This window comes from Crocuta crocuta, unplaced genomic scaffold (genome assembly GCF_008692635.1).
Source record: "Crocuta crocuta isolate KB4526 unplaced genomic scaffold, BGI_CrCroc_1.0 scaffold35, whole genome shotgun sequence".
In the NCBI taxonomy this organism is placed as follows: Eukaryota; Metazoa; Chordata; class Mammalia; order Carnivora; family Hyaenidae; genus Crocuta; species Crocuta crocuta.
This window is the reverse complement of record NW_027530625.1, coordinates 6,303,594-6,313,822: the sequence shown is the minus strand read 5'-3', so window position 1 is coordinate 6,313,822 and position 10,229 is coordinate 6,303,594. Positions and strand designations below refer to the sequence as shown.

Sequence of the window (10,229 nt, the reverse complement as noted above, 5' to 3'; positions counted from 1 at the left end):
GGGGGGGGGGGGGGCGAGGGGCAGCGCCTGGACGGCTCAGTCAGTTAAGCGGCTGACTCTTCACTTCCTTCCTTCTGCTTAGGTCGTCACCTGTCAGTTCTTGAGTTCAAGCCCCGCATTGGGCTCCTCGCAGACAATGCAGAGCCTGCCTGGGATTCTCCCTCCCTCCCTCCCTCTCTCTGCTCCCCCCCCCGCTCATGGTCTTTCTCAAAACTAAAGAAAAAAAGACACATTCAGGCCCCTCACAGATAAGCCTTTTAAGTCCCCTTTCCAAGGGGTTTGATCTCAGTAACACTGTGAATGATGGGAATGATCTCAGTANGGGGGGGGGGGGCGAGGGGCAGCGCCTGGACGGCTCAGTCAGTTAAGCGGCTGACTCTTCACTTCCTTCCTTCTGCTTAGGTCGTCACCTGTCAGTTCTTGAGTTCAAGCCCCGCATTGGGCTCCTCGCAGACAATGCAGAGCCTGCCTGGGATTCTCCCTCCCTCCCTCTCTCTGCTCCCCCCCTGCTCATGGTCTTTCTCAAAACTAAAGAAAAAAAAGACACATTCAGGTCCCTCACAGATAAGCCTTTTAAGCCCCTTTCCAAGGGGTTTGATCTCAGTAACACTGTGAATGATGGGAATGATCTCAGTAACGTTGTGAACATTCGTGAGAAACAGTTTCCTTGAAAGCAAACATTTCCAGCTGGCCACCTGTCAGTCATTCGGCTTTGCAAAGGAAGATCCTTCCCGTTTCCATTCCTGAATGAGCCGTATGTTGTCCGGCAAGTTTTGCTGTATTTTCAAAAACCATCCTCGGTTACGAGTTTTGGTCGTTTAATGAGAATTCCCCAGACCTCTTAGGAAAGTGTAGCTGCCCACCCCCCATCCCCGGGATCCTGAGATCAGTACTTTTACTTATAACCACAAAGAGCTACCCTCGTACGTTGTACGCTAAAATGGTGTGTAATTTGTGAGAGCATCTTTAAACGAGAAAGACCCCCGTTTACTGTAGGTCTTCAGTGCTTTGGCAACGAGTTACGACCTCAGAGGCGCAGTGCGGGCTGGAGTGAAGTCTAGAAGGGACTCTGGATCCTTCTAGCTCCGGCCTTTCGCTCAGCGGCCCTGGGGACCACACTGTTGCAGGGTCGTGGGGCCTAAGTCTGCAGACCTAACCCAGCCGAGGCGCCAGGCAGACATGCAGGGCACAGGGGACAGACAGGCCTTGGTGTTTGCAGCATGCACATGCGCCTGCTGGTGGCTGGACCTCCTGTGGGGGATGGGCCCGAGCGGTGCTACGGGGACCGTTTTCTACAGACCCACAGGACCCCTCTGCCTCAAGGTACCCGGCCTGCACAGAGGCCCCCTAGGGATGGCTGTGGTTGTGGAAGGTTCATGATGTGGGTTAGAAGCTGGCCTGTGCTCCTGTCCCCAGGAGTCACAATCATTCCAAGTTGGGCTAATCATTCCAAGTTGCCAGCCCCAGCACTGGGGGTCCCCAGCTAGAGAACACGGGGGTCCCCCGACTTAATTCGGCAAGTTCAGTCTTTGTAGGGGAGGCAGTGCAGGGAGTGGAGCGGGACCTGCTTGCGGCTGTGAACCAGACCTTGGAAGTCCAGTCTCGGGACTTGACCGCCTTAAACTGAGAAATGAGGGACTGGGTGGGAGTGTTGGCAGAGACGGTTTGGACTTTCTAGAAAGTAGCTGACTCATCCTCAGTCCCGGAAAGAGAATCGGCGTTAAGGATTCGCTGACAGACAAGAGGCCAGGTGGGGTGCGATAGAGCAGACCCGCACTGGGGTTTTGCTGTTCACCAGCTCTGGTATCCCGGCCTGAGCCCGGCCTTGTTCAGAATGTCAGCAAGGAGTCACCCCCCCTCCCCCCTCCCCCGCCTGATTTTCCTTCCTATGTTAATTTCAGTAGAAACTATTTGCTCGGAAGAAGCCCAGCTGTCCTTGGCATTTTCACCCCTGGAAACGAGGCGTGGGACCCACCACCTGACCCCACGGAAGCATATCTGTCTGGGGGACCCAGCCTTTAAGGTAAACAGGGTCTGATGCAAACCAGCAGCCGGCACATCCAGGGCGCGGTAAGACACGCCCGAGTTGTCCAACAGCCTCTCTTCCGAGCTCCTGACTGTTCGGGGTTCCCAAAGAAACCAGAAGGGAAAAAAAAAAAACCCAAAAATGTCTGCACGTGACATGTCACATGATAAAATTTAGTCTTTATTTTCTATTCAGTACGTCAGTTCCAGGTCTTGTCTGCATCTCACACCGGGTGAGGGAGGCTGGGCCGGGGTTGACCATGGCCTCCCTCTGCGGGTGACAAAGCAGGAACAGCAGTCCAGAGGGGGCCCCACGTGCCGAGGGTGCGGCGTCACTGGAAACAGGGAAGCTCTCCGTCTCCGCCGGACCAGACGCCCACGGGGCCCTGAGAGAGAGGTCGCTCGGCCCCAATGCGAGAGCACGCACTAAAAACGTTAAGCCTTAACTTGGCATTTTTCCAAGGCTACCTGCGACCCCACAGAAGGCCCTCTCGAGTCACCAAGACGCTCGTCGACACGATACATATCAACACGCTGCCCGTCGTTCTCGGACGTCTGCGGCCGCGTACGCAGATGGGACCGCACACCGATTCCCGCCGGCCGGAATCCGCCTCACTGCCCCGCGGCCAGGGCGGCCCGGCCTGCTGCTGCCACACAGGTGTCGTCAGCTGACCCCCAGGACCCGCCAGTCCACAGGGCTCGGATCTGCAACTGTGGCCGCGTGTGACCACGCACCTGACAACAGAAATGCCTAGTGTTTTGGTTAAGTGTTTCTGATAAAGGACTAGACAGTTACTCTGTTTGTGTCCTTTCCCGTGTTTTAAAATGAGCTACGTCCCATATGTATTTATCTATTACCTAAGACTCGCGAGTAAAAACATTATAAAAGATAGACACCTCTTTGAAAACTCCAGCATTTCTGGCAGACGATACTTAACGCTGCTTTGGCAGAATCTGCGAGCTGGCCGTTCCATGGCCCATGTCGTCCACGGAGCCCGAGCCCGCCCTTCGGGTCCCAGATGGTTGTCTGGAGTCAAGGGAGAGGCGGGCCCCCGCGTGCCCTGTAGCAGATGAACGTTTCGCCACGGGAACCAAGGGCTCAAGGTCACAGCCGGCACTCGTTCTGATCTCACTCCGGTGATGACGTGTGGTTGGGGACAGACCTGGTTCAGGAGCCGAAGTGGGCACAAGGAAGGCCGGGCTCGACCCCGAATGACGGCAAAGGGATGGATTCCACGGCGGCCGAGAAAGGGACACGGGGAGGCCACTTGTCACAGGCGGCCACAGAGTCCCAGGGCGGAGACCCCGCACCACAGGCAGACAGGCCACCTGGCTGCGCAGGCTCGGCGTGCGGGCCCACGTCGCCGCCGGACACCGTGCCTGAAGGTGTCACCGATTTTAACTGAAAAAACTTCAAGCCAGTAAGCGCTCTCTGTGCAAAGGAACCGACCAGAAGATTCTGAGCGGGTGCAAACCAAAAGCTCCCCGGACTGCAGAGCGGGCCCGGGAACTCCCTGAGTTACAGCAGCAGCTTCTGAGGTGTGGGTGCTGGGCGGGGAGTGGAGGGTCCTCACGCTCACGACTGTTTGCAAGGCACTTCCGTCAAGGTCAGCACGTTGGGGGAGGGATTTTAAAGGGTCGCCTTCCGCCGCAGCCGACAGACAGATCGCTGTCGGGTCCAAAATGACAAGTACAGCATCTTTTCACAGCTCACCTCTGAGAAGCTTCTAGATCCCCAAAGGCTACACAGGTGCAAATGTGCAAACCCCAAAGGGGCCTCCAAAGTGCTTCTGGAAGGGCAAGTGCGGAGCTCCCGGGGGGCTGTTAGCCCTCCTGGATGAGACGTCAGTGAAAATCCAGCCGTGACTGCACAGTCTTGCAGCCCTTGTCGGAGTAGATTTTCTCGCCTTTGGGGAAAAACGTCATTTCATCTGCCACGCTGGTGACCACGTGCTCATCCACGGTGGCCCCGCGGGCCCTCATCTCTGCGCGGACGCACATCTTCACGTGCCGGTACTCCAGGGGCAGGAAGGGGACAAAGTAATCAATGAGGTTCCGGTCTATCAGTCCGCTGCGCCACAGGCCACCTGCGATGCAAGACACGGGGCCTCCTGTCACTCGCTGTCACCTGACCAGGCTCACACCACTCTCACGGGGCCTGTGTCGATCCCGATCCGTGGCACGTCCCGCGCATCTTCACCCATCGAGAATCTCTTGGGGTCAAGCGCGCGACAGGCCTGGGAGAGCTGGTGGGCGAGCCCTGCTAACGGCTTCTATCACAGGACACCGGAGACGAAGTCCCTGCTTCAGGGAGGCCTCGGGGGCGCGCGGGTTCGGGGGCTGCAGGTGGGCTCAAGGAAAGAGGGGGCGCTGCGGGCCGGGGTGCGGGGCGCCTGGGAGACTCACTGTGTTTGTTGTTGAAGACTCCGACAGACAGCACGGGCTCCAGGTCCTTGAGCTGGATGTCCTCCCTCCTCCTTCCCGCCCGCCAAAAGTCAAGGGCGGTCTTCGTTATGAGGTCCCCGCCGGCGTTGCTGAACACGCCAAAGAACAGAGTGAGGGCACTGGTGGGGATTCCGTGTCTAATCAAGAAACACATATGCTCTGGGGTTTACTTTTTTTTTTTATGTTTTTTATTTGACACAGAGACAGAGCACAAGTCGGGGGGAAGGGGCAGAGAGAGAGAGAGAGAGAATTGGAAGCAGGCTTCAGGCACAGAGCCCGACTTGGGGCTCAAACCCACGAACCTTGAGATCATGACCTGAGCCGAAGTCGGATGCTCAACCGACGGAGCCCCCGGGGCGCCCCTGCTCTGAGGTTTATTCTTAACGGAGGAATATTTACTAAGTGCTCCTAGACAAAGGAAAAATAAGTGTCTGCCTTCAAGGAGCTTGGAATCTGCTTTTCCAGAACTTAACGCATAGTGGTTATTTTTTTTAAGTTTTATTTATTTGAGAGAGTGCACACACAGGTGGGGAAGTGAGTGGGGGGGGAGAAAGGGGAGAGGGGAAGGAGAAGTGGGGGAGAGACGGGGAGAGAGAGAGAGGGAGGGAGAGAGAATCCCAAGCAGGCTCCACGCTGTCAGCCCAGAGCCGGATGCGGGGCTCAAACCCACAAACCATGAGATCATGACCTGAGCTAAAATCAGGAGTCAGATGCTTAACCGACTGAGCCCCCCAGGCGCCCCAGTGCTGGGTGCAGGTAATGAAGGTGCCCGTTATCAGCAATCATTTCATTTTCCGCACCCCACCTGCCATGCGGACAGGAGCAACCCCAAAAGTAACAGAAGTCAGCAGTTCCCTTTGGCCGAGCACCTTCGTCCCCGGGGAACCGAATGCCGCCGCTTGCCAGGGACTCCCTCCTTCTGGCACCAGGAGAATGAATAGCTTGCAAGGCCCTCCCAGAAATCACCGCCCACTGACCTGAGAAAGATGAAAATGGCCTTCCGGTAAGACACACCGTCGACCTGCTCGTAGTAGTCTAGAAATGGCTTGATTGCGTCAATGACCCCAGGGTGCAGTTTGTCCATCTCGTCAAAGATGAACACGGAGCTGGCGCACGCGCTCACGTTACCCCGGATCCATCCCTGTAACTGGTCCTAGACGAGCCATGAAAGAAACAGAGGCTCAGAGGCCGTGCCCAGAGGAGCGGAGGCATAGCCCTGTCCTCCTGCTCTGAGCCCCAAAGCATCAGAGCCCTCTGGGGTTTGACAAAGCTCTCAGAAACTGCATCCCAACCTCTGCTCACCGGGCAACAGCTTTTCCTTGATCTATAAAAAGTGGAGACTGGCAGATGGGTGCTAACATGCAAAGCAGTTTTCTTTTCCCCCTAACTCAAATGATGTGCCGAATGTGACTTTTAAAAAAAATTTTTTTTAATGTTTATTATTTACTTTTGAGAGAGAGAGAGAGGGAGGGAGACATAGGATCCAAAGCAGGCTCCAGGCACCAAGCTGTCAGCAGAGAGCCGGAGGCGGTGCTCGAACCCACGAGCCACGAGATCATGACCTGAGCCGAAGTTGGACGCTTAACCGACTGAGCGACCCAGGCACCCCCGAATGTGACTTTTTAAAAGTACAAAAGGAGATGCATGAGGACTCATCGGCTCACTGTTAATCAACCCATAATTTCAACTCACTGTGGACTGAACTCTCAAGTTAATTTTGCCAGACACACCGGGGAGGAAGTCACTGCGCTGGGGTGGGCACGGTGCCCCAAACCAATGCCTCCTGCCGCCGCGGTGAACAAAGGCAGTGACACTTCCCAGAAAGCATGGGTACAAGATACCCCAGCAACCAGCCCTCAGCCCCCAAATCACGCAAGGCTCCGACCCACCCTCCCCCGATCCCTGTTATTTCTAGAGATACAGCTCTCTGCGAAAGGATTCGGAAAACAAAAAATCACTCTCCTTTTTAGCAATCTCCCCCGCCTCACGGTTTTGGCAGGGCGGACACCCACTTTCGATTCCTTGTCCAGATCAGTTTCTGTTTCTTATTTAGGCCCCCGCCCAACAGCAAGACGATCAATCTTTGCAAGGACGGCATTCATTTAAACGAGAACCCAACTAGGCAACTCCATATCCCTTAAATGCAGAAAGAGTATCTCAGGAGGACAAGGCTCAGTCCTCCGAGGCTTTCACAGGAGGAAAGAAAGCAACAGCAGGGATTCGGAGGGGACCACAAAGGGAACAGAAGCCAGAGGGGGGACATTCCTCTAGTCTACACCGCTGCACGGAGTGCTGCATCGTGGGGGAGGCTTAACCGAGGCTGTGTCCCAACAAATCCTCTGCCACTCCTCTGCTTCACCAAGGGCTGGGACGGGAATGCTGGACACGCCCTCTCACTGCAGAAGAGTTTCCTAAGGCCAGAAAGACCTGAAGGAGCAAGGTCCCTCTCCTCTCTAGGCTCCGTCTTTTAATGTTAATCACATCCTCTGTCCCACTGTATTATTCTGGAACCCAGTGAGAAAGGGAAAAAAAAAAGGAAAAAAAAAAAAAACTCCGCCCACAGCAAAGGGTTACAGGGCGTGCGGGGCCCTGGGGCTGCGCAAAGCCTATGGAAGCATCAGAGGCCGGAGTTAGTGAAGGTCACCCAGACCCGAGTGGCCGGTGGCCGGGGTTACAGGAGTCTCTTGCCTGGTACAGTTTTATGTGCTGCTCGTGAGGGAAGTGCAGCGTCGAGACAAACAGGTGGACAAAGTGACTCTTCAGGCCTTTTGAGTGAAGATTTTCAGCCACAATCTGGCTGACATAATTCTTGCCGGTGCCAGCCCAGCCGTGTAAGGAAAGAGTCAGCGGTTTCTTGGGGTTTTTATTGTTCTTGAAGCCAGTCAGCGCCTTGACAATCACCTCTGTGGCCAGATGCTGCCCAAACAGCTTCTCCTCTAATTCCAGCTTGAGGGCTACAGCAGCCAGCCGGAGAAGAGAGAGAAAGATACACATTAAACAGGCCCCAGAGAAGCAGCGCCTGCCCCAGCTGGCCGAAGCGGGAGGCACCTCCTAGCGAGCGGTCCGGCAGGGCGTCTGCCAAAGCCCCAGGGCGGGCCCAGCGGCACAAGCTCGGGCCGCCGAGTCCCACGATGCCACTTCCAAGGAAACGCACTAGACGGAAGTCCCGCTTAACGCTCCAGGGTCTGATAAGGAAGCTAAGCGCGTTCGTCCATCCAAGGTTTAGCCCCCTCTTGGCCGCGCTGCACTCTAGTCCCCAGCTCCCCCTGCGGGAGTGCTAGAAACCCCAGGGCCACAGGTGGGCTTCCCGCGCGGCCGCGGCACCTCTGAAAGCGACTTAACGGGGCTGACGCGGCGCCACGGGCTGAGCACGCCGCTTTCAGCTTCTTTCCTGGACTCCCGGGGGATCCGAGGCGTGTAAGAAGGAACTTAAGGCAGAGCCCTCCCGCGGTGTGCGGACTGTGTCTCAGAAGGCGCGGCTTGCGGGGCTGGACATCGGAGCGAGGCCCCGTCCGTCCGTCCGTCCGTCCTCCCTCCCGCCCCAGCTCGCGGTGAGCGCCGCGCCCCTCGCGGGGCCGCCCCGCCCTACCGGACGCGTTGAGCCGCTGCTCCTCGCGGCAGCACTCGGCGAAGCGGCAGTACAGGTCCCTGTAGGACAGGTAGCCGGTGAGGGCGGTGGCGGCCCCGAGGGCGATGCCCACGCTGANATCGTCCCGCTCACAGCCCACCGACCCCGGCCCCGCGCTCCCAGGCCGCGACAGCGCGGCCGGACTTCCGGCTTGCGTCACTTCCGCCCCGCAGGCCCGCCCATCCCTCGGGACGGCCATATTGGCGCTGTGCCGCCATCTTTGTGCGTGGCGCGAGAGGTAGCCGGCGACTGGGCTTTCAGGAGCCCCTCGCCCGCTTCTTCTCGTCTCGAGCCCGCGCCTTTGGCCTTGTCATCCCTTCCCCTGCAGCTGTCATGAGCGTCCCCCGTGTCTGCCTACCACCTGCCTTCCTGAAACAGCTGCTCTGAGCCCTGGAGGCCCAGGCCCCGGCCGGGATGCACAAACTGGGAGCCCGGTCTGTCACTCCGCAGGCGGCGGGGAAGACAGCGGTGAAGGAGAGGGAGCCGGCCCTGGCCTTCTCCAGGCTCCAGGCTATTGGGCAGGAGTCCATCCTGGGCGGTGGGAGACGCGCAAGGGCCGTGAAGCGGGAAAGCTTCTGTCTAACCTGGGATTGAAAGGCGGTAGTTAGCCCAGCAACAAGTGAGGAGTGGGACGTTCGCACAGAACAGACACTGCGGTTTGGAGAACTATTTCACGTGGTGGAGGCTGGTGACCATGACAGGGCAGAGCCAGGTGGAGACTGGAATGGGAAGACCTGCAGGTGCTATAAAGAGTTTGACCTCTAGTCTGCAGGGGCATAGGGAGCCACGCAGGGTTTTACAGGAGGAGCAGCACGGTCAGCACAGAGATCACCGTGGCTGTTGGGTTCAGTGAGGACTTTGGTCCAGGTAACCTTGGCCCAGACTTTGCTGAAGTGGGTTGAGTTTACCCATCCGCCAACCTGTCAACAAATATTTAACGAACACTGGCTCTGTGTCAGATTCCGTGCCATATGCTGGCGATACAGCAGGTACCAGGCGGACAGAGTCCCTGCCCTCCCAGAGCTCTCCGCCTAGGTGGGGGACACAGAGGGGCAACAGATGGTTACAGCCCTTGAGGTCAGTGCTGTGATATGGAACACACAGAGGGGGCACCTCACCCAATCTGCAGGTTGGGGAAGGCTCTCCTCCAGGTCTCTGTTTTGACCTGAACAATGAGTAAAATTGCTGCAGGGCTGGATTCCACTGAATACATCAGAAGAGCAAAGTAGCAATATTGTCTTAAATGTTGATACAATAGACAGGAAATTGGGTCTTTTGCAACCACTTAAACTTATGATGAACATTTGCAATGTCAATCTAAAAATGCACAGGGGCACCTGGGTGGCTCAGTCAGTTACGCCTCCAACCTCGGTTCAGGTCACGATCTCACGGTTCATGGGTTAAAGCCCCGCATTGGGCTCTGTGCTGACAGTCTGTTTCAGATTCTGTGTCTCCCCCTCTCTGACCCTCCCCTGCTCACGCTGTCTGTCTGTCTCTCTCTCTCAGAAATAAATAAAACATTAAAAAAGTATTTTAAATAAATAAATAAAAATGCACAAAAGAGGTGTGTGAGCAAAACACATGTGAAGACCCCAACCTGAAATCCTATCCTGCTTAGGAGGCATTGACTCTTCATCCTTATGTTGACTCTGCATTTACTAGGAGTTGGTGCCTTCCTTCTGGATTGGCAACTGCTAGGAAAAGTCTTACGTGTGGATCCGGAGCTCGGTTCTTTGGCCAGATGGCTTCCTTCCTCTCTACCATCAGCCTCTTGGTTGCCACATCTTCCCCGTCTCCCCGCTCTACAATCCTGAACGGCCCTGGGGCTCCATTCCAGATCCATTCTCTCTCCATCCTCTCTCCTTGGGTGAGAGGCCCCAACTTTCTCCCCCGAGACCCTGCCTCTGGCTGCACACTGCACATCTCCACTTGGCTGCTCACCAGGCATCTCCCCATCTGTAAGTCAGACAGAAGCCTTGATTGTTTCCCCCAAACGTGTCCCTCCCCCATGGCCCCTAGCTCAGGAAGTGGACCCACCTTCCACCAGCCGCTTAGACCCAGAGCTAGTGGTTGTCCTGGATTCTTTCCTCCCCCAGACTCCACTTCTAATCCATCAGGGGGTTGCTGACCC

General features: G+C 56.5%; 1 protein-coding gene across 1 annotated transcript; it reads right to left on the bottom strand.

The window, feature by feature from the left end:
• Positions 1–2,185: 2,185 nt before the first annotated feature.
• TOR1B (torsin family 1 member B) lies at positions 2,186–8,297 on the bottom strand. Its single transcript, XM_077768467.1, has 5 exons — positions 8,060–8,297; positions 7,159–7,424; positions 5,448–5,623; positions 4,432–4,559; positions 2,186–4,112 (listed from the first exon to the last, which is right to left on the bottom strand). The coding sequence occupies exons 1-5, from the start codon at positions 8,295–8,297 to the stop codon at positions 3,871–3,873; spliced, it is 1,050 nt and encodes a 349-aa protein (XP_077624593.1). The 3' UTR covers positions 2,186–3,870.
• Positions 8,298–10,229: the final 1,932 nt, after the last annotated feature.